The sequence below is a fragment of the Gobius niger genome (assembly GCF_951799975.1).
Source record: "Gobius niger genome assembly, chromosome: 16".
Classification (NCBI taxonomy): Eukaryota; Metazoa; Chordata; class Actinopteri; order Gobiiformes; family Gobiidae; genus Gobius; species Gobius niger.
In genome coordinates this window covers 10,875,145-10,899,074 of record NC_136867.1, presented here as the reverse complement: position 1 = coordinate 10,899,074, position 23,930 = coordinate 10,875,145, and the positions used below count along the sequence as shown (strand labels likewise).

At 41.0% G+C, this 23,930-nt stretch overlaps 3 protein-coding genes across 3 annotated transcripts in view; 1 reads left to right on the top strand and 2 right to left on the bottom strand.

The window, feature by feature from the left end:
* fsip1 (fibrous sheath interacting protein 1) overlaps positions 1–16,679 on the bottom strand; it is a 32,374-nt gene extending 15,695 nt beyond the window's left edge. The window contains exons 1-8 of the mRNA XM_079574111.1: positions 16,640–16,679; positions 15,707–15,734; positions 15,443–15,624; positions 15,221–15,308; positions 15,060–15,143; positions 14,699–14,841; positions 14,370–14,489; positions 13,061–13,222 (exon numbers count right to left, since the gene is read on the bottom strand). Coding sequence (XP_079430237.1) covers positions 13,061–13,222; positions 14,370–14,489; positions 14,699–14,841; positions 15,060–15,143; positions 15,221–15,308; positions 15,443–15,604 — 759 coding nt within the window. The 5' untranslated portion in view covers positions 15,605–15,624; positions 15,707–15,734; positions 16,640–16,679. The remainder of the gene's footprint in view (positions 1–13,060; positions 13,223–14,369; positions 14,490–14,698; positions 14,842–15,059; positions 15,144–15,220; positions 15,309–15,442; positions 15,625–15,706; positions 15,735–16,639) is intronic.
* LOC306976214 (sushi domain-containing protein 4-like) lies at positions 16,124–20,117 on the top strand. The gene is made up of 9 exons (XM_079574110.1): positions 16,124–16,360; positions 16,781–16,914; positions 17,084–17,275; positions 17,394–17,585; positions 17,713–17,904; positions 18,052–18,246; positions 18,320–18,452; positions 18,528–18,919; positions 19,003–20,117. The coding sequence occupies exons 2-9, from the start codon at positions 16,797–16,799 to the stop codon at positions 19,026–19,028; spliced, it is 1,440 nt and encodes a 479-aa protein (XP_079430236.1). The 5' UTR covers positions 16,124–16,360; positions 16,781–16,796; the 3' UTR covers positions 19,029–20,117.
* Positions 20,118–20,229: 112 nt separating this feature from the next.
* LOC306976140 (hepatic sodium/bile acid cotransporter-like) lies at positions 20,230–22,903 on the bottom strand. Its single transcript, XM_079574024.1, has 6 exons — positions 22,779–22,903; positions 22,153–22,589; positions 21,636–21,840; positions 21,373–21,551; positions 20,527–20,726; positions 20,230–20,433 (listed from the first exon to the last, which is right to left on the bottom strand). Exons 1-6 carry the CDS (start codon positions 22,782–22,784, stop codon positions 20,378–20,380), a joined length of 1,083 nt encoding a protein of 360 aa, XP_079430150.1. The 5' UTR covers positions 22,785–22,903; the 3' UTR covers positions 20,230–20,377.
* Positions 22,904–23,930: the final 1,027 nt, after the last annotated feature.

The window sequence follows — 23,930 nt, the reverse complement described above, 5'->3', positions numbered from 1 at the left end:
CTGCTCTCACGGCCACTGCGGTCTGGGATTCTCTGGGCTTTGCGGGGCTCTGGACAGGTGTGGGGTCTGCCTGGCATTCTGTTTGGAGCTCTTGCACCTTGGGAATCTTGGTTGCAGCGGACCTTTTACGTTTCTCAAGTCTTTCACTTTCCAGCTTTGACGCCTCAGTTACTCTTTCGATCAGTTCTTCGTCTGTTGTGCCCACATTACTGAGGAAGGGCATCAGCTGATACTTGACCGAATCACTGAGCAGCCCTGTTTCAATGGACCGTAGAAACTTGCGCTGGATTGTGCGTCGGCTGTACAGTTCATCAGTTTCCTCATTAGCAACTTTCCACAGCAGTTTCTCTTTCAGTTCAATGGCACGAAAGACAAAGTTCACGGCAGTCTCTTTGGGCTCTTGGGAGACATTGAGGAGCTGGTGGTATAGCTCAGTGGGGCTGTCTACCTTGTAGTGTCCCTTTAATATGGTGAACAGCTTACTAAGGGTCAGTCCACGTTTGATTTCCAACATATCTCTCAGGGGCAGGCCTGGACTAATGGCCTTGATAACTGCTTCGACTATTTCTGTCTCTGAATGCCCTTTTTCTGTCCCCACCCCAATTTGACGCACAAGACTTAGGTAGGATAGCTTATCCCTCTGTCCAGGTTCACCTATCTGCCCACAGATCTTGAACTCCCTCCTCAAAGTTACCTCTTGCAGAGAATGTATTGGCTCTGGTCGGGCTCTGAGTGGAGAAGGTGTCATCCTGGGTGGAGGGCCACTCTCAAACGGTTCCTCGGGTCCTTTCTTTGGAGATAGTCTCTTTAGGTATGTACTTAACTCTGTATAAAATTGCTCAACTCGTTCTATTTTTTCACTTTTCTCAATCTCATCAAACGCGCCCTCTGCCAACTTGATGAGCGCCCGTCTTGTCTTGCTGTGAGGCTCTCCGCTGTCTAGGCCAGAACATTTCAGTCGCCCGCAGACATCCACGAGAAGCTCTTTCTCCAGCTGCCACAAGGCTGCACTCAGTTCATCACGCAGTGGCTGTACTTCGTCCATTTTTGATTGAAGAATGAGGTTCGTCTCTTGGGAAGGAGGGTCGACGGTGGTGGTGTTGACTCACTGGCGCCCCCTCCTGGCTGGCTCGCCAAAATATGTTACACTTTTGAAAGATGGGCCAACTCCTTCTTGGTGCAACATATTTATTTCCGTTGGCACAAGCTGCAAAACATGTACAACATGAATTACTACGGAGCTTGCTGCCTCTGTTCCTCTCATATCACGTACTGGCAGGACTTCTTACAAAACAATACTTCACGTCTGGAGTTGAACAATTTTACAATATTCTAAATGACTGAGCAAAAACCTTTTTTAACTGTTTTTAACTACCTGTCAATCATGTATGAATTACCTTTTAATCATGTCTTTAATCACTTATATATTCATGTATGTATCTTCTGTCATTACCGTTCTACTGTACCATATTATTACTTGAAACTTGACCTACTGTACTGTGTGACTCCATTTTCCTGTCTTAGCACACGTACACTAGTAGCGTAGGCGTACACATAACTGATGTGCTTATGGTGGCAACAAAACACAAAAAAAGTTAACCTGGCAATCCCTACCACACAAATTGCCCCTAGCACAGTACTAGTACGCACATCTGAGTACCTATTTCGCGAACACAACCTCATACTGTATTAAATGGTATTTTACTTGGTCACCGCGGCAACCGTTGGACCAACGTCCGCCATCTTAGAAATGCTAACTTGGTGTGGTACTCGTCTTAAACAAAATAAAGTTTACAAAACACTTCCTAACTAAACAAAACTTAATCTAACAGGTGCAGGAGAGACTCTACTACTGTTTATGTGTGCGCTTTTCCAACCAGCTTACCTGCAAAACATGTACAACATGAATTACTACGGAGCTTGCTGCCTCTGTTCCTCTCATATCACGTACTGGCAGGACTTCTTCTACAGCGCCAGCTACTGATACGAAACGCACCAAGCGCCCTCTGCTGGTGTACCCGGGTATTGCATGTCACATAAAACACAGTGAAACCTTAAACATTGCAAAAGCAAACAATTATAAACAGCATCTACACTTAGTTAAATGACCTTAAAGAGTTTTTTAATGGGGGGGCAACTATTTTACTCTAAAATAAAACACCTAGTGCCACACTTACTGAATTATCAATCTATAACGGCTGCAATTTTTAAAATCCACTGACCATCAAGTTTAACCTCTATAAACATGTTCAGAAATGCATTGTACATATGCAATTATATCGGCAAAGCTTGGAAAAAAAATCATTCTTTTTGAAAGCCCTGCCTCATCGTAGTTTGACCTACAAAGCTGTGCTGTAAGTGCCCTCTTCAACAGTGTTAGGTCAAGACTGTGGGCTGTGAATGCGCTGCCAAACACAGTGAGTCCAGCGCCATGTGGTTGAAACCTCCATCCCCTTCGGTTAGTCCGCATGCCACGGAGGCCTATGTATAATCTAATAATGTTCAAATTGATGGCTTTAGTGTTTAATGTAGACATCTCAATACGGGCTTGTGTGCAACAAAATGGCAGGTTACTGAGACAGTGGAACATAAGGGAAATTATGAATATAAACACAAAGTCTGTCATGACACATTTACGATGTAATCCAGCAAAGCAGGAAAGTTCATTTGAGTTAAGACTACACGCTAAAAACAGAGAACTTCCTTTCTAACAGCTACGGCAAGCAATTGTCGAATTACACATATAAAAAATAGTTTATACGTAAATGACAAATAAGCCGGGGATGTCTTTATTTATTTGTTTATTTGGCTGGGACAGTGCATGTTAATGAGCATACATGGGACTCATGCATGTAAACACGCCACACCGGATTATAGCCCAGACAGAAATAAAGCAGAGACTGGATCAGATAGGGCAAGGAAGTACTGCAAATCTTTCAAGAGTATTACAGTAGAGTTTTTTATTAAGGTGTGCTCATTGACTATTACTACAACTTGACTTGAATTGGGCTTACTTGGGACTTGGACTTTTATGTCTTGGACTTGACTTGAGACTTGCATTTAGTGACCCACTCCCACCTCAGACACGGGGAGAACATGCAAACTCCACACAGTCGGGCCCTGGGATCAAACCTGGAACCTTCTTTCTGTGAAGCACTAACCGCTGTGCCGACGTGTCCCGCTCCCAGCAAGGCTAATAAACAGATTTATGCAGACAAACCAACACAACAAACGACGTTGACAAATCGACTTTTTAGTGATGTTGGAAACTGTCGTGAGGCCTGATGCTGGATCTTTAAAATCGTGTGCGTGTGGCCTGGTCTCCTCGCATCCCCTGAGGGCATTAATGACAGCTTTCATGTGAAGGCTTTTAAAGTGGTGGTTACCAGAGCTCCTCAACTTAGACTCAACAGAAAAACTACAAAAGCCAGGGCGCGCTGGAATCGCACTCTTGTCATGCATTACAGTGAGAAGCCAGTAAAAATACAAATCAAACTCCAACCACCTTCCTCACACCACTAAATGCATGTTGGTAAAAGTGTTCATTACATTTGGAAATCAGTTGCCCCATTTTTAGGACTTGCTGTTTAAAACTTGGCCAAGGCAACCAAACTATGATAAATTAGTATTTTCAATCTGTGATCATCATCATCATCATCAGTTGGTGCATCAGCCCTCTTGTACCAACTCCTACATGGACATAAGGACAGGTGTGTAAATGTGTGTGTGTGAAAACCAACCGATTTGACTCATACTTCACCGTAAGGGAAAGCTTAACAATTAAAAACATCTGGCTTCTACGATTCATTTCCACTTTCTTTGGTTTGGCCAACAAATGTCATTATTTCCCTCTGCTTGCCGTGGTCTCTTTTGTGTCAAATTTGATCCGACAGGGCACAATCACACACTGACAAAACACCTCTCATGGTCTGAGTCGTGGTATGAAATATAGTAAAACAAAATGCTGTGCAAGAACAGAGCGAAGAGGCAAATATGTAAAAAAAAAAAAACAAAGCTGACAAGTGCATGTTAAAGAACACACAGACCGTAGACATGGACTCATTTCTATCCATTGTCCAATTGCAGCATTGGCCCCAGAAAGAACACTTTTGTACAGACACCGTCCTGACGTATAGCGGAGATGTGTTTTGAGAGAGAAAGATGGAGACGGACTGAAAATGCAGGGTTACACTGCATGCACAAAATATTCCAGGCATTTTTTTGACGAGAAAGTCAGCTTATCATAATAGGCACAGATATTGCATGCATTTTCTTTGAGTATAATGAAGTAGGGTAACTTGTCGGTATGAAAAGCTTTGTATACTTGTGCCTTTGCAGATGAGCCAATCACACGGAGGTCATGATTCACTTTTTGGAAAGAGATGAGCCTGTAATACTTACTGATCTCAATAGACAGAGCCATCCCAGCGGTATTTGCGCGCCTCTGACTTTGAGGCTAGCGGGAGTGTTGTCCAAAAGACTGAGAGAGAGCAGAGTTGATCGTATCGGGCCAACAGTGCATTGTTGACAGTTGGCCCTAGATTACGAATGCACTTGTCCAGCTTTTGAAGAGCTCCAACTATACCTCAACACAAATCTGGGTCACGGGACAGCTTTTTTTTTCCAAAGAAGGAAAAACGTCAAACATAATTAGTGTCAGGTGAAAGTACGTCAGTTGATGAATGAAATATCAAATCAATTCCTTTAAAGTTGGCTCCGTGTTGGTGTCATTAGTTCAGTGCGTTCAACACCGCTCCGTCACGTGCGGCAAACGTGATAATAAGGTAAAAAATGGGTCAATCACGCATGAAATAAAAAAAGAAGAAGATGTCCTCGGATTACCTTGGCCCTCTTTGTCCCCCATATGTTAATGTGCCTGCAAACTGGACCTCCAAGAGAAATATTTTTATATATTTTATGATTTACAGATTTCCCAGTTTTTACAAGCCTATATTTGCATGGTTGAAATGTTAATAGTTATCTTGTGATCTTTCAAAAGTCTGCTTCTACAAGAATAAAAGTGCACTAGGGGTTTAACAGCTACGACATATTAGAGCATGTGACCTATTTTTATTTGTGGTGACCTTTTTATTTTGTTTTGTACTTTCTTGATTTGTTATTCGAAAGACCACTTTTTACCTCTACGTGCGTAAAAAAAGGAAGTGATGCCTCTTGAGAAATATGTTGGCAACTCTGCTCACCTCTGTTGCCAGTTTGTGACAAAAACAAAGAGAAAGCTGGAAAATGTGTCGATGCCAGGCAATTGATCTGTAAAATGATTTCCAAACAAATGCACAAAGCCTCAAATTTAATGCAGCATTCTGACGTACCAAACAGAGGAACATTTAATCATATCATTTCCATCACATTAGTTTGTGCATGCAGCTGCTAAGTATTGGTAGCCTGGAGCTCGACCACGTCAATATGGGTTACATCTGTGGATAACAGTTTGGCCAAATATGAGTAGGGTTGGTTGACGCAGTAAGTTCAAGGCCATTTCGCATTCCCACGAAAACATAAATCAACAACTGGGTCATCGCGATTAAAAAAAAAAAGGTCACGTAGGAGTTTTGCTTAGATCCTTGGAAACAGGTGGTGCCCTCAGATATAGTGGTAATGCCTGGAATGACGGAAGCGCTAACTACTGGGTGACCCTCCCGACCTTGTTTACACACGCGAGACATGCAAATAGGCCCAGTATGTTGCAAAGGATCTGAAGCCAAGCAAGTGTCAACAAGCGGATTACACAAGCTACTGCTGCGCTCTAAACAAATCAAGTGCGCGCGACGCAGACTTTGCAATTAGTTTTTCACATGGCGGCCCAAAAACGCCGGCAATAAAACAAGCGGTTTATTGACGGTTTCCGAAATGATTTAGCAGATTAGAGGTGATGTGGATGTTGTCAGCGTTGTAAACAGCGTTTTTTTTTTTTATATTGAGGAGCCGCAAACCAGGCCTTTCCTCTCCTTGAATTAAAACTGTCTGTTCTTTGTATTAAGTCACACAATAAGAGAGAGCGGGAGGCCGTACAAATAATCAGAACAGCATGTCTTCTGCGGACAGATTTAAGAGTTTATGATGCTGCCCCATAGAGAGGAGGACTATGCTGTTGTTTTATTTTCCACAGAGCAGTATAGAATATGGACAACACAACTGTCTAATAAAATCACTCTAAAACTAACTCCCCTGAGAGGTTTTGAATTTGCTTTTTGCTTGGGTTGATTGGCAGAAATTGAACCCAAAATGTATGCCAATTTCAGTGAGTTAATAATACCATTTATTACATATTTTTACAACTGTATTTGGCTGCGGTTCTTGACCTCAATAGTAGACTAGTCTTTGTTCTCTCCATGAGCCAAGTTTATCTAGGCCTTTTGGTGTTACGCAAAACCACAAATGAACACTGTATAGAGCAGAGGTGGGAGACTTGAGTCACACGACTTGAGTCAAGTCAGACTTAAAGGAACAGGCCACCATTTTTCCATACTGAGATATGTTCTTACCTGCGCTTAGACGAGTAGATGCCTACGTGTCTGGTCTTTGTGTGTGCTTCAGAATCCTTTAGGGGTGAAGATATTACTGCGCGGACGTCGAAGTGCTCCAAAGGTGTACGCCTTACAATATAGTACCCCTTTTTATCCGCTTAGAAAATCGACATTATTATATATTTTTGTGGGAAACGTGGAAGAGCTTGGTCGCGTCTAACTTCACCCCAGTTTGGGTCCATAGGAATATGCTGGGAGAGGCTAAATGCTAACAACATCTATTGTGTTTTTGCATGATTAAGGGCACACACAAAGACCAGACAGGTACGCATCAACTCGTCTAAGCTCAGGTAAGAACATATCTCAGTATGTAAAAACGGTGGCCTGTTCCTTTAAGTCGCAATTTTTGTGACATGAGACTTGACTCCTGACTTGAGACTAATGACTTGCTATAACTTGCACTAACATTAACATTGATTTGAGTGTAACTAATGGAAGACAACATGATTCATTGCGTGAAACCAACGCATTATGTTTACATATGGTAATAACATGCACTTTGGTTCAAAAAAGGAAAAAAAGAAAAAGATCTGAAGAAGGCTCTACCCAAACGTTATATTTAATAAATGTACCTTTAGACATCGGCTACCTGAGTGTGCGATGCTGCTTTTAAAAAATGTATACGTGGTAATTGGTCACATGCTATTTACTTTCAGTTTACCCAACACTACGCTGCCAACGAATACTGCGGGAAAAGGCAGAAGGAAATGTGCATGTCTATGGATGGATTAAAACACAACGGTGTGTGAAGAGGTGAAAATTCAATGACTTCATAAAAGTAAATCTAGGATGGTAAAACTTCAAAATCTTTGAAATAAGCGTGTAGAAGGCGATGAGAAGTGCAGTAACTCATTCACCATCTATGTAATGCAAAACTCTTTTCTAGATAGATAGATCCTTTACATGAAATTACACTGTTGCAGCAGCTCATACAACATCACATTCAACATTCTATCTCAGCTGAGCACAAACACACGTGCAGGCGTCCACACAAAAGATTGAACCGCATTTAGTAGCTATTTTACAGAGCCATACAGAGCCAAGTGGCAGCGCATAATCTACTTTGAGCAGGGGCGAACCCAAGCATACAGGGGCTGGGGCATTGTACGATGTACAATAATAAAAATATTGTTTTATATTTATCTTTCAGACTTCATGGAAAAGCTGCTAATGTGTAAAAGACTCTTGTTTCAATCTTTCTGATGTGGCCCCCTAGGACCCCCTGCTTCCAGTCAGTGTACTTTGGTACATAATATATGTTTTACAATAGCCTACATTTTTTTTAAAAGTAGATTAAACATATTATGAAAAGAAGTATTAATAGTCCCACAGTCAAAGTTAGCCCTAACACCGACTGACTTGCCGACTAAACTGGACTTGGAACGTCACAACTTAGACTGGACTTGAGACTTGCACTTAGTGACTTAACAATGCATCGGTTTTATATATCGCTTTTCTGGACACTCAAAGACTCTTTATATTGCGTTATTCATTCACTTCATACTCGGTGGTGGTAAGCTGCTATTGTAGCCACAGCTGCCCTGGGGTAGACTGAGGGAAGCGAGGCAACCAGTCTGCGCCATCGGCCCCTCCAACCACCATTAGATTTACGCTTTACTGTAAATCTAAATATCAAAATTAAGTTCTACTATTTTATTTCTTAATGCTTTAAACATGTCAAAGACCGTTACTTTGCGATCCAAGATAATATTCACACCAAATCTATTTTTCAACACGCTGGCCTCTTAAAATGTGTCCTCTCCAATCGAATCATTTGTCTTTTTAACGAGCTGTGTCGCGGTGCAGTGAAGGGACTGTTTTGTTATGATAAAGATGATCCAACGGCTGACTCACGCTAATGGCTGCGATTCCTCCCTCTCGCTCTCCATCTCCTGAAACCCCAGTGTGCATCTAAAGTGTTGTAGGGTCTATCTGTGCCACGTGGACCTAGGCTACCTGCCAAGGCCTGTCAAAGTGCCACAAACAAGACCAAAGATCGTGAAGGGTTTAGGACACATCTGCATCTACTGATTTCTAATTGTGGTTATGTCAATGCTCACTCTTCACTCGCCTATTTCCCAAAAGCAAATGCCCAGTAAATTTATCATCCACAATGAAATTCCCATCAGTATTTTTGCTCCGCGCTCTCTTTATCTTTTTCCCTTTGCTGCAGATTTGGTCATTGCTAAACATTCCTAAAGTATTAGACTAGTTCTGTGTCATCTGGAATTTAAACTTTTTTTTTTTTTTTTGGCGGAAAAGTTTTGTGGAAAACTGAGGGTGGTCCAAAAGCATGTCTATTCCAAAGATCAAAACCTCCTGTAGCATCTTTGAGATATAATAGCATGTGGATATGATAGAGCATCTCAAAGAGTCCCAGTTTCTCACCAAAGTTGTTTTCTTTGATGCTGGCAAAATGAAAAAGAGATATTTTTCCAAGTTGAAGCTGAAGATTTTTTTTTTTGGGGGGAGGCATTTATGAAGTGTTTAATTATGCTTGTGCTTACTGAAAATTAGATAATTTTAGGCATTTTTATTTTTAGCAGATGACTGGTGAGGGCATAATCAACTAGACTAGAGTGTGATTATGAGTGGAACAGTCCCTGAGGTCACATCTACACCGCAACACGAGGAAAAACCCTTTAGAAGCCACTTAAGACAAGTGCTGCTGTGGGAGAGGACAGTAAAGAGGCAGTTATGGGCTGGAGAAGGGCGTGAGCGGCAGGAAAACAACGGGTGGGCCACAGGAGAGCCTAGCCTCAGCTGATGCCTCCTTAACACGTCTACGTAACTTATTCTATCAGCCCCACTGCTTCAAAAGAGCAGAAAAAACTCACTTGCAAGTCACGTGCAAAAAGCCAAGGTTAGGTTTTCATATATTTATTGGGGACGGAAATGTCATACTCCAGACAGACAGTACACTTGAGAAGAGCAAGAGTAAAATGTCAGGAACATTCTCTTCTTGCGGACACAACACTGTCCTTTTCGTATTTGCTTTATGAAGACTTGAATATCAGCCTGTTCTTTCTTAGTACGCTTTGTCTTCTTCTTAAATAAAGGTTGAATTTTTCTCGACAAATGTAAGACTTTTCTTAGACCTGAGCAAGAGAAAAATGTTTGTGTGGACCTTCAGTCGTCCAGGAAAGTCCCATTCAAGTAGATATTTTATGATAGACCTAGAGTTGAGGATGTTTCGCATCAATCTTCAGAAGTTCCTTTTTGTGCAAAATGAGGACAGAGCACAGCCGTTTCACAAAATTTTGTGGATAAAAAAGTGAGAGCTAGACAAAGCTTCTGAAGATAGAAGCAAAATGTCTTCAGGTCAATCCATCAGGTCTCGTCGATGTCGATATGTGAACATCTCTACCATAATGAGCAAGAGGATCTCTAGCGGCATTATTTATTATATTTTATAATGTACAAAGTGCACCATAATTCAATCTACTGTTGTCATTGAAAATCTATAAAATACTAAAAGCCACACATGAGTCATGACAAAGAGCAGACCTAATTGCACAGTTTTAAATATATATAAAATGCTTCCCCACAGCTGCTTCATTAGATGACCGAATCAAATGAGATAAACTCTCTGCTGACCGCACTGCACTGGTCAAAAGGGCGTTCTCGCTCAGAACCTCTGCTTTTTCACTTGGCATCCACTGTCATTAAAATCCTGGGTGCCCATCTGCGGCGACCACAAAACATGACCAAGTGATCTCATGGACTTGTGTATAGAACTCACCAATGCTGACCAAAACACAGTCGGAGTTACCAAGCAAACAGAAGCTGAATATAAGTAGAGCCACATATTACTTTTCACTGTGAAGCCACAAGTAAAGAATGGCAGATGTCATTCACTGGTCGCCGCCCTCGTCCGTGAACAAAAGGCCAAACAGCGGCTACTTCTCATGACAACATCCCTCTGGCTCCGGCCTGTGGGTGGTGCCGGCATTACCACAGAGCGCATCAGTGGGAGGGCTCACTGTATGTTCAACTATACACACCAGCAGCTGCTTCTAATAACAAGGAGGCTATTTCAGCTTCTGTTGGTGGAAAGAGAGGAAGACGACAATAAAGCCATGTCTCAAAGTCCAAATCAGGTCGAACCAACACCAATGTGCTGTGATAAACAGGTGATGGATCATGGATGACAGCACGATGAGGTTACAAGATGACGTGACTTTTATTTGCACCTGCTTCTCCGCTGTCATGTACATTTCCTTAGGACATCCCTGCCCTCAATATAAGCAACACGAGCTATTCCATGTTGCTCTTAGTTTGACGTCTTATTAATTGCTTCTGCACGTGCTAACAGAGCAGTTCCATAAACTGCCTGTGCTTTCCCTTCGGCCGGCTCTGTAATTACCTTGCGATCCGTGTGACAGCAGCTGGGCCACATCCAGACCTCACTGACGGCCTCCACCTTCAGCGAAAGGCTCTCCTCTCGTTCTGATAAGGAGCAGATATGGCTGGGTGCACTGGAATGCACTGGCCTCGTCAGGATATCAATCATAACTTATTGGGAGGAGACGTTTGAGATGATAATGATGTCAAAAGCACAAGCCCAAACTGATCATAGGAGTTTACACGTGTGGAAAAAAGCCCCACTTGACTTAGATTTGAGTGAATACAACAGCATCGTGGTGAATTTAGGTCATGGCTCAATATCATGACAGTAGTGTTTAGAATAGATTAAAAAAATCAACCGAAAACCAGCGTATGACACTACAAACGAAAAAAACAAACTGATATTAGGGACGACATCGTTTTTTTGGACCTAATTTTAAATAACTAACTAGCTAAAGTACTGCACGTAAGGAGAAAAATAAAAATCCAGAGCAACAACTTCACTCCAAATGGTTCCAGTTAAGAGCACAGACTGGTCCAGGCTATAGCTGCGACTTCAAAATAAAAGCATATTTACTTTTATGACCACCTGCTGGATTTACAGCCACTGAAGTGAAGCGAATGAGTGGCGCTCTAAAAGAGATTTACTATTTGCACATAATCCTCAGTATTTGCCACAGCAGTGAGACTGGGGAGGGGTAAAGCCAAGCATGGAGGCTCTACTCTGGGAGAAACCAAGGATGATCGTTTTTCAAAGTTGAATGTAATAGTGTTTGTCTCACTTTTGTTGATTTTTTTTTTTTTACCTCCCGGCTCTAATGTGGAGCAGATGATAGATGCATGGTTAATATGGGATTTCTACTTTTCCCCAAACCTCTTGAAGCTAGAGATGATGATTAAAGGGTGGGAACAGAGGCAGTGGGGGTTATTCTCAATTACACTTGCAGCTGCCCAGAATTATCACACTTTTCCACTATTAGCCAGAAGCCAATTCCCTGCGTTGTAAGAGCTAGGACTTGTGGAAAACAAAAAAAACAAAAACAAAGACAGAACAGAGCTACAGTGGGAGGAACCATGCATACATGGTATTGGTGTTTTCAGTGAAATAACGTTTACCCGTATAAAACACCTTTATGTCAGGAATGGAAGTTTGCACAATTCAACAGTAAATGTGCTGTGGGCTTATACTGCATTGTTTTCTGCACCTTTCTAGATGTCGATCCGATTGCTCTATGGTAAAATGATAATGATATTACCAGTAGGCCTTTTGCAGCATGGCCAATAACATTTTCCATCTATGATTTTTTTTTTGTTGGTGTTGGCCCACCTGCTTTATTTGAAAGGACAAAAGAGCGTAAAATGGGAATCAGATCTAAACCCGTTCTGAACCATGATGACAAAAGCACATCTAAAAGGGAATAACCCAAAACAGGACAATGATCAAAACAATGCAGCAGGGGAGTTGACAAAGCCAACGAACGCACCACAGCTCGAGAAGCACTACCCCATCTTTATTTTGTCAATAATAAATAAACCTGCTACTGCTGTGCGATTTCTTCACTTTCCCATGTACGAGCCGAGCAAGGCTTGTAGGAAAAAGGTACCCGGATTTGAACAGGTTTGTGAACCATTTACGACTTGAAAAACAAATTTCTTCACTGACAGACTTCACAAGTGATGAGCACTCCATCTGGCTTTGAAAATGTCGAGATATAAAACTCACTGAGCTCACGTCTAGGACAAATACCAAGCCGGTGAGCAGTCATAAATGTTCTGCGGGTAGTGTGCGCGTCGGTAAACTCACAAAAAGCCAAGCATTGGAAATTATAGGGTGAGAGGCACAAGTGCAGTTTGAACATTAACACTTGTACGCCTAGATGTGCAGCTAATGCCATGGAAATAGCATAATCTTTTAAACAAGCTAATAATACGTGCATTTATTGGGCGCAATAATGCTCATAACATTTGACGGTGTGGTGTGCTGGAGAAAATAGGAAAGAGTGGATGGAAATGTGATGCAGTTTCCAAATTACAGCGACTTGCATAAGCAGTAAGACTCCCCGAGGGTCAATATCCAAAGGTTTTACGAGATGCCCCTCTGTGCTGACTCACAACCCCTTTGCATTGCATTGCAATAAGTTAACAGCACGCTCATTTCAGAAACGTACCTGAAGCTCACTGAGATTTGAGAAGGAAGCCTGCAAAGAGGCGAATTCTTCAACAGGCAGCAAAAGGCGGATCCTGGAGTCAATGTCATTAAGATGCTTGAGGTCAGGTGGCTCTGGGGTGTATCCCTGTCCGGACTTGACCGACACGGCCCACACGTCATTCTGCAAGATGCACAAAGCATAATTACGTACAACAGGTTATTTCACGCCAGGTGAGATGAGAAAATTGCTGCACAAAAGTGAATAACACTTATAATATGTGCAAATGCTGACTTTTTGTGACCTTTATTAGAATGATCAGGCTGTTGGTACCGTATAAAGGATGATTTATTGCCTTGGGTTACTAGAGAGGCTTATAAAATTGTGTAGATGTAAGGGGATTATAACAGCAGACAGACACAGACTGACTGTGAGGCAAATAGCAAAGAGCAGCACTGTGTCTGCTGTGTCCTAATAAAGCTGCCAAGAAAAATGTGAGATCCTCAGAAGGCATCACTTCCAACTTTTGCGACATAAATAATCTGCTTGCTTTGTGACGGCCATTCATAATATGGTCTACAATAACAGGAAGTATTTCTCGGCCAATAAAAACCCAGAGCAGCTGCACTTTGAACAATTTGCTATCGGCCTTATTATTCAGAAAGTCAGGGCAAACAGCATAAACAGAACAGCAAGCAAAACGGGAACCTCTAAAGGTAAGAATGTTTACGTTCACTTTGTAACATGCTTAGCTGACTATAACATGGCCAAGGAGTACCCAAAAGAGACGTGAACTAAAGTTAAAAACTAAAAGTATTTGCCGTTAAGTAGATGGTTTCAGCAGGAAACAATCCTCATACCCTCATACTCAGATATATTTCAATGTGGGAACAGTGGAGTAATCATAAGCTCTATAGACAGAACCTGGCTTCTGAATTTCACTTCAAAAGCCGCAGAGCCCTTATGAATCCATGATTAATAAAATGAATCCAGAACATGTTGCATTCCATGAGTACTAGCCACATATGGTAAGGAGACATCTGGCCGATGGTGTGAAGTGCCTTCTAGAATGAGAATCATCTGCCCGGAGTCTGCTGAGCTGCCAAGGAGTCGTCAAAACATAGATCTCTGACCATTATGATACTAGGGCTGCTGTGAAGGGCCAGATGTGTTAAGTAATAAGAGTGAAGCAGAGACAGTGAAAAAATGCATGGAATTCTGTTTGTGCGAAGCAAACAAACATATTAAAAGCAAAGTCTCAATCATCATTTCATTGCACTATTTGAGCAATAAAGGAAAATACATGTGTTGTCACTTATTATCAGTCTACCTCTGCATCTGCTTCTTTGGCACAGTCCTCTTCCTCTTGGTCTATTTCTCGGAGGAGCTCGTCTAGACGCTCTTTCTCTGCCTGAGTCAGAACCTCTGGGCCCCCTTCACAGCTTATCAACTGTTGCATCAGACAATAAAAAATAAATTAATCCTTTAGGAAATTAAATCATATCTCCATATGATTACACTATAATGGACCCCTGTGGTCTAAAAGTGTGCCATTTTATCTGTAATAGAACACACATATTTAGCTGACTGAAAAAAGTAGTTAAAAGACTTTACATTTTTATTAAGTAATGCAATATACTGATTTGAACTTTGAGATACCTCAATGTTTCTCTTCACAAAGTCCCTGTGTTTCTTCTTGCTTTTTGAAGCCTCACAGTGGCTTTCCTGAAAAGGCTTCTTCTTTTTTGTCCCCATGAGGTCATTTACAGATGACTTTGCTGTACCAGCAGCGCTGTTTCTCACTGTCAAGACAATTGCATTTGATTGACTTGTTATAAGACTAAAATATCACATAGCTAGCATGTCTTATAGGCATTTAGAATTTTAGAATTTTACTGTTGGGTCCAGAAAACCAGGGAGTAATTTTTGTTTGGTAACACTGCCCTCCAGTGCACAGAGCTTTCAGTACAAGTCAGAACTCCTACGTTTTGTGTTGTTTTACTTTCAATCTTGAACTTACTTGGATCAACATGGCTACTGGTATCATCAAATTCTTGGGCCTCCGTTTCAAAGACGGGTTCAAAGTCCAAGTCCTCTACCTGCACTTTAAACAAAAAAATATACAACACTGTTTAAACTGTGTGTAAGTTTAGTGTGACAATGGATTTAAGCAAATCTTACCTTGTGCGGAAGGAGCTTCAAGAGCCAAATATGACCTTGTATTTGAGGCTTCATGGGCACATTCAGAGGGCCCTTTTGGTGTATTCCGCTGCTCATAAACAAAGTTAATAATTTACAAAGAGAAGAAGCAATTTGGGTTACAAAAGACTTACTCATTAGCAAAAGCAATGCATAGTGTTCAATAGAGTCAACTGTGTAAATGTGTATTGAAATAAGGCTTACTAATAGTTCTTGCCAGAGTCTATCACTGAGTTCCTTTCTTTTTCGTCTAGCTTCTTGTTCTTGTAGAGCCTTGACTGAAAGAATTTTGTCAAGTCTTTTCATCTCCTCAATGGCCTTCTGCAATTTCAAATCATCCTCCTCTTCTGCCTCATCAACATTCATGTTTGTGGCACTGACACAAACTTGCGGAATAATAGACAATGAACCACACATAAAATCTGATACACAACATACAAAAAAACAAGATAAAGTGTCTTGACTTACCATCACCAGAATCTTTGGCACCACCTCTCTAAAAGACAAAAAGCACACTTAATTATGCAAAATAAGCCTAGGGCAATATGTCCTAATGAAACTTAATATATCATTTACAACAAAAAACATTACATCATTAGTCAAAACAAGAGAAAATGGAGCTGAGGAACAAATTCTTCCATTATCGGGCAAAGAGACGCTTGATACTCGACTGCCGACAAACTCCCCGATTGCAGTCGCAGGACGAGAAAAGTTGTCTACATCTCCTCTAAATATTGACATGTTTCTTTTAATCGCTGTATTTTGAATAGCTGTGTATAACTCGTAATTTACTTCAAGTTCTAGCCTACCCTAGTGTCTGTGTTTGGTAACTATGGGAGCAAAGACTCCCGGATGTTGTAACTATGGGAATATGCACTTGTTAGTGCAGCTGATGCCTCGGCCAGTCAATGCAGTTTGAGAGCATCGAGCCTGCCTTGGAAGAAGGGAGGAGGTGGCTACAGGCTAGCGAAAAGTTAGCTGTAGCAGCGTATCGGCTCGCTATGGCCAGTGAATGTCATCGCTCAGTTTAGAGACACTTAAAGATGCCAATGTGATGAAATAGCAGTGCTACATGTAAAACTGCGACTAAGCAAGAGTGGAGTTCGAAGCAGTGCTTCAGTGGTATGTAATCTGTCGTAGTAAAATTTAGCTAACGTTAGCAGCTAACACAGTTAGCTTAAACAGCTAATATTGATGCTAAATTGCAAGCAAGGTTCTACAGGAATATACATTCGTGTACCACTAATCGTTTCCTAAACCCCTACGTGTTGGCTTTGGCTTGTTTACATTGGCCGACCTTTCTGTTTTAAATAGATACATCCTGAAAGACTAGGCCTACAACATGTCAGTGATAGGCAAACCCTGACATTGGATGTAGTTGATGTTTGTGTTTTTAATTACCTTTTCAGTCCATGCCTCCCTCACCTTTCCGCGGCTAAAGCCACGTTATAATAGGTCGGATGTACCTGCGCACGTTTGTCAAATGTATAGGAGCTACTGTTATTACATGCTTGTTGGTTGATGGTTGTCTCTTGATTTCAGGTTTTTGCAGGGGAAGATGTGCAATGGAATGATACATTTAAATTCAAAAACTCGTGGTGCATGCACCTCATTAAATGGTTTGCTCTTTTTTCTGCTTGTGACACTGACCACAGTGTCCACTGGCCATGGGTTAGGTAATAACACATTTAACTATGTTTTTCTATCGCAATTGATAACTTACCAGTTTTACAGTTACATTTCATCATTTTATATACAGTTTAGTATATTTTCACTTAGATGCTCTGGTACAATAACTGTTGAGAAACGTACAATTCTAAGAATCTCTATTTTCTTTTTATTCAGGCTGTGTGAGGCCATATATGGTCCAAAACAGCTGGGTAAACCTCACAGAGAGCAACAGGGGTTTGTTTCCAGTTGGAACCGTGCTACAGTACAGCTGTGACCCTGGTTACCAGCCTGATGGCCCCAGTATCCTCACATGCACAACACTGGGGCGCTGGTCTTCTGAACCCCCACGCTGTATTCGCAGTGATAGTAAGACATACTACCTCTTTTCATTTAAATACTCACTGTACAACTGCCAATCGCAACTATTTTGGATCTGAAAACTAAAATTGACATGGATAACAAATTCTGGTATTTTTTCTTTTAGTGTGTCGGCCCATTTCTGAACCAGATAATGGGGGATACATTTGCCATCCATCTCCCTGTCGAATGTTTTCCCATGGCACTGTGATTGAATTCTTTTGTGATGAAGGCTTCATTCTCAAAGGGGACTATAAGTATCTAGCTTGTCAAGATGGACAATGGGATGGACCAGCACATATCAACTGTGTAAGCCAAGGTACAGCTACATTTGTATGAAGTACATAATCGGAACTTGCCATTGTTGGATGCAAACATTTCTGACCATGGAAGTTCCACACATGTCTGTCCCATGCTATTTCCAAACATACAATTGTTTTACTTAGGCTGCATAAGGCCATTCTTGGTACCACATGGATCAACTAATTTGACAGAAAGCAACAGAGGCTCCTTTCCTGTGGGCACAGTCTTGGAGTACCGCTGTGACCCTGGTTACCAGCCAGATGGTCCCAGTATCCTCACCTGCACGACACTCAAACAATGGTCTTCTGATCCACCTAGATGCATCCGCAGTGATGGTAAGACACGCTGGTGCGCTTTTGTTTAATTTATCAGGATTATTTGTGATGTGTATGCTTTTGAGTTCAGTTTATATTGAAATAATACAGTACTGGAGATAAGTACTTAATATATTTAAATAGTATTTCATTTTATATTATGAATAGTGTGTCAGCCTCCATATCAACCAGAGAACGGAGGCTACAATTGCCACCCCTCTCCCTGCGGAAGGTTTTCTCATGGCACTGTTGTTGAGTATTTCTGTGAAGAAGGCTACATATTGAAAGGAGACTACAAATATCTTACCTGTCAATATGGAGAATGGGACAGCCCTATGCAAATAGGTTGCCTTCGGGAGCAAGGTGAGCGTGGCATTCATCACAGATTTGGTTGTTGCTTACCAACAGTTCTCTTAACCTTTATTTTGCATTTCAGATCATGATTCCACATTGCCCCTCGGAATGCCCACCTTGTCTATTGTAGCATCTACTGCTAGTTCAGTGGCCCTTATTCTTCTTCTGGTGGTGCTACTGGTACTACTGCAGCCAAAGCTCAAGTCCTTACAGCGGTCAGTTTCCCTTATAGCACATGATTACATGCTTTTCAAAGGCAATTAACAACTGTTTTATTGTTCCTTACTTAGTCGTGATCATGGTGTGTCTGGCCAGCCTGTGTCTATCATGGTGGAAGGAGTCCAAGTCACATTACCTTCATATGAAGAGGCTGTGAGTGGTGTTAATGCTGCCACAACTCTTAACTCAGAGTCTCGTGTTCAAATTGTGTTGTCTGAGGGTCAACATGAACCGGTGCCAGAGGCTGGTCCCTCTAGGCCTTCCTCATTTAAACAGCAGCACTCAGAGATGGATGTATACAACTCAGTACCTCCGTCCTCTCCCTCCTCTTCACCTTCCTCCTCCTCCTGGACTCTAGAGCATGCAGGGGCTACCGCAGATCTGCTGTCAGAAAGACGGCAATCTGCAGCTAGTCCCGAGTTCAACACTCCCCTGTATGACCCCGAGGTGGACTACTCTGATGGTAAAATCTTACAAAACGCATTTCCTATCGAAATTCAGTTCTGTTATGCACAATTATTTAAAACTGTGTTTTTCCTCCTGCAGATATGCCATTGCTTAAAGAGGCCTAAAACTTACATCAAGTTTTGAACTTGCATACACAACAACTAGCATTGGTACTGACCTTTACTGATGATCATGATGTTTCTTCTGACTCAGTCAACACAGCTGCCAACACAAGCAGGCGCCGGACAGAGACACTCCAAAACAATTCATCCCAAAGGTAAACTGGGTAGAGAGATACATGTACGTACATGCTTTCATATTTATGTGATTCTTCATAATGTATGTGAAATATTTTATAATGTATAACAAAAAATGAAGAGAGATGCCACAGTGAGGTTCATTGTCAACCAAAATGACACAAATGAGTTCAGTTGGCAATGCAGCCATAAAGCCAATAATGTCAGTGTCTTGTTTACTGAACACTTAACTAAACATAGTTAATGCAACTGAAACAAGCATACAAGCCAAGGATTAGTAGTTAAGCAACTAGAGTTTCATACAAGACATTTTAGTCCCCACATGTTTTATAGGGTCACAGAATAATACTTTTGCACTTGTAATTTGTTTATTTTGTCATATTCTCTTGTCAAGTTCACGAGACTCCTTTGAATTGAACATTGAATTCAAAAAGAGGTCCACACACTCATACCCTCCCCAATGGCCTTAGTGTTCCACTTCTATGCACAAATCTCTCTCTCATAACGTAGGAGTTTAAAAATGAATGTCAATAAACAGTATTTGCCTCCACATCTTTGTAATATACATGACTTCATCAGATGTGTACCAGAACATATTATACTTTTAATTTATTAAGGCTCCTGTTTAACACTAACATGTAAATTTTATTTATTTGAGAATGCTGTTGATCAGCAGTGGTTTCTTTTGATGCAACCAGAACTGGAAATCAAAGTCTTTTCACTTTGCTGCTTCACTACTGCAGGCATGTGATGTGATAAGTGTAAACGTGACTGGAAAGGTCTAGCAATGTTGTGTATAGTCACTGTTCACTTTGTAGGCGGTCCATTTAATGTGACTGGACAAGCTGTATGTGAGTGAGCAATATTGTATTTTAATATATGTAACAAAAAGTGTCATGTCTGTTTGGTTCTCTCTGTATCATATGCTCATTTGGATTAAACATTATTTGTGTCATACTGATACTGCATGTGCGTGTTTATTAGCAATCTTCTTTTTTTTTATGCAGAAATTGTCAGAAACATTTAAATTCTGAAACAAGTATATACATAGTCACAAAAGCCACAAACATGTAATTCACATTTAGTTTTTTGGGACTGTTACTGGCCTAAGAAAGACAGACAGTGAAGGCCCTAAAAATCTGCAGATCCTTGATTGTTCTCCTCTGCAGTATCTTGATCCATAATAATGGACAACAGTTCCCCTGAGAATTCAAACTCTAGGGTTGGTTCACCTCTTCTTGTTTAACATCAACACAGTGGTAAGGGTCTGCGTCTATAGGCAAGGAACAAATGATATTCTGTTAAAGCGTTGCAATGCATGAATGCCCCTGAAAGCCTGTAAATAACATGCAGCTGTGTCACTTACCCTCAGCTGGTGTTTTGAAGGTTTGGTAACATCTGAAGCACAGGGTCAGGAGCAGGGCCTCACCACACTGGAACATTATGTAAATGAGTGGGAAGAGAAACATTGGACCGATGACCTCAGGGGGGAAGGCCACTTTCAAGATAGCTGTGCACAACTGGATATTTTGACACCCGGTCTCCATGGAGATGGTTCTACAGCATCTGCAATGAGGTACATTTTTTCACTTGTAGAGAGTAATGTAGCAAGAAAGGGCAAATTTGTATGTAGAGCACAACATGTGCACATGGCACTTGCTTCACAGAGCAGGGGGCAAACCAACCTAAGAAGCCAAAGTCCATAAAACATAGATATAATCATTAATTTTTGAGAGGGCAAATAAAATATTTTCAGCAACAGATGTCAGGCATGTCATTTTAGGAAGTCACCTGGGCGCCCTGACATGGTTTGACCATGTCAGAGATGTATTTTGGCACTATGTCATGTCGATGTAGAGCTGTTTTAGTGTATATGCACAGAAAAGTCTCTCTAATTCTGGTTTTGACACTCTGGCCTTGTTTTTCAGATGGTGAAAAGCTGCAGAAATTCAGATTTGAAACTAGTATTATTCCTTGATTTCTAACCTGATGTTTAGGTTTAGGTGAATGCTAACACTGTTTCTTAGTTTCTGTGGGTATGAATGGACGAGCTAGTATGTTGTAATGTTTTGTGTTCTATACTGTAAATATTTAGCGGAAAAAACAGGGAGATTGTGAACAACCACTGTTCCCATGTCTCCTTGCCTTATGTACATCTATACATAAGAATATATGATCACACCATCACATGATAATACTGCAGTTGACTTACTGAGCATTGAGCCGGCACACAGCTGACATGACGTATCCCAAAGTAAAGCCTGCCAGGGGCATAAGCGCAGCCACAGCCAGGACATCTGGCATGAAGATCATCCACATCACACTTTTGACAGCCATGCCAGATAGAAGAGACACCAGAACACTACTGACAATCAGCAGACCAATTCCTATCTAAGCAAAAAAACATAAACCATATATTATATTACTATATTATATTACTGTTTAATTTGGCAACAGACTTCTGATTGGTCTCACCTTGGTCACATTTGGAGCATAATTTGGCCTGTAATGGTTTATGAGGATACCAGCAGTACAAGGAATAAGAGTTAATGCCAGAGTGGTAGTGATTCCAACATAAGGGACAGCATTTTCAAGTCCAGGAAAGCCTTGGCAGAAGGCATACAGCAGCAAGGGCATCATACCCAAAGCTGCAATGGATGAACACGTCGTCATCACAATGCTGCATAAGGAAGGAAAGGGAAGATCACATTCCTATGGTATGTACAAATTCAGTGTTAATAAAGCACCACTGTTGTTTACTTCTGTGAAACCTGATAATGGCTCAACTATGTGTCATAACATTCCACAAAGAGTGGCACCATTAAGTTATGAAACTTATTAGTTGATTTTGCCACTTGGTTTAGAATGATTAGGGTTCAGTTTAGAATGAAAGTGAGGTTATAGCATAATATGATGCTTTGTTTTTTACACCGCCCTATCTTTAAATACACTTTACAGACATCTGAAAGATTATAGATCTGTAAGGGATTACCTGAGGTTCATGTCACCTTTCAGAGCCAATGAGAAGATATTAGATAATGTTCCCCCTGGACAGCATCCACAGACAAGGACAGTCACTGCCTTGATTGGGTCCATCTGTAGAATTTTAGCCAAACTGAAGGCAGCAACAGGCATGATGCAAAACTGTGCCACTAGAGCAATGAGAACACCTTTAGGCTTCAGCAAATGCTCCTTGATTTTTGAAACTTGCATTGTACAGCCAAGGGACACCATTGTCACAAGAAGCATGAAGATAGTCAGGAAGTTTAAAGAGTGGTTGAGAAGGTGATTGATCTTGAAGCTGTCTGAACTTGCATTTCCACTGAGGTTTCCTTCGAGGTAATTTTTATCTATTTCCCTGAAGAGTTCTCCAGTGAGGTTCATGGTGGCAATTCTAGGACTGTGCATCTCCCCATCTATGTTATCCACCTGCCAAAACAAATAATATGCCACTAAATCCATTACTTCTTTAAGCACAAAATGGTTAAGAGGATGTGTGATACACACTTTCAGTGCCAAATCTAACAATTCTGTGAGAGCTGAATTTTAAGATTAACTTCACACAAACTCAAATGTTAAAGCAATGTATTAAAATATAATTCTAAAATATAACATTACCTTCATGCTGATCTTGTGCTGCTTTGAGCCCACTACTGGCTCACATCTCTCTCCACATTCTTGTGTTTAGCCTCTTTTTGCTCGTCTGCCCCTTTCCCTCCTCTTTGCATCACATGGTCCAGGACAACGCTGGAGGTGAACTATGTGAGCAAAGTCCGGAGACAAAATACAGCTCTGTACTCTTGGGTTCTACAACCCAAAATTGTCTCTCATTTGCACATGATTTCACGTGATTTCAACTTTCATATACTAGAAGTGGACTGTTTGAAAGGTTTAATGCCTGGTCTTTTTGTTGCCTCGTGGGAAAGTCTTGAAATGCGGGGGCATGGTGATGTGAAAAGAATGCAATTAAACTTCTGAAGCGCCTTGTTGACAAACCTTTAATTAGCATTATGCAACCAGGCAGAGGCACCATTTACTGTGCCATGTCGTGGGTCTTTTCAAATGAGCTCTTCTTTTGTATCGGCCGACCTGCTTTATTATGTGAGGCATGAAATAAGTCAAACTGCCCAAAAGCTTTTGCCTAATCCCTCAAAGTATGGCAGAGATTAGACCACATGTTTCATGCACCTCACGTACATTTAAAGTCCTCCCTACTGCAACAACACTCATTATTATGCAGGCTGGAGTCAGGGGGTCTTGAAGAACATATTGTAACTGAACCAATTAATGCAAGGTACCTTATAATGAAAAGCCACAGCAAGTATATTTTTGGAAATATTGTTTTATAGTAAAATGTGCTAGCAATAATATATTATTAAAGAATAATGGCCAATTATGACTAAAGCAGAGTATGATATAATTGATAATTATAATTTTGCTCCATTAAAAAATATTTCAAGGCTAAAATCAGAAAGTTTTCTATTACCATTTAGTGCAATGTTGGATAATAATATTCATGATCATAAAAAATAAAAATAAAATAAACCTGCCTCCTCTTGACATCAACACCTCTGTCAAAACCCCCGAGGAAGATCAGCAAATGATTGTGGGAGCCATTGGAGCAATCAATAAGGGAATGAATAAATATATACAAAACCAAAAAAAAACAGGCAACATCATGAACTCTAAAAAACAACCCAGGGTCATTCTAATTTCCTCACAAACATTATCTACTCAAGCAGTTTACGACCTTCATTTCATTTGACTCTT

Coding starts and splice junctions, on each gene's coding strand:
- LOC306976214 (XM_079574110.1), top strand. CDS start 16,797: ATGTGCAATGGAATGATACATTTAAATTCAAAAACTCGTGGTGCATGC. Junction 16,915..17,083: donor GTCCACTGGCCATGGGTTAG/GTAATAACACAT, acceptor CTTTTTATTCAG/GCTGTGTGAGGCCATATATG. Junction 18,453..18,527: donor AAGCTCAAGTCCTTACAGCG/GTCAGTTTCCCT, acceptor TTCCTTACTTAG/TCGTGATCATGGTGTGTCTG.
- LOC306976140 (XM_079574024.1), bottom strand. Junction 20,727..21,372: donor GTGTGCCGGCTCAATGCTCA/GTAAGTCAACTG, acceptor ACCTCATTGCAG/ATGCTGTAGAACCATCTCCA. Junction 20,434..20,526: donor CTTCAAAACACCAGCTGAGG/GTAAGTGACACA, acceptor CCTTGCCTATAG/ACGCAGACCCTTACCACTGT.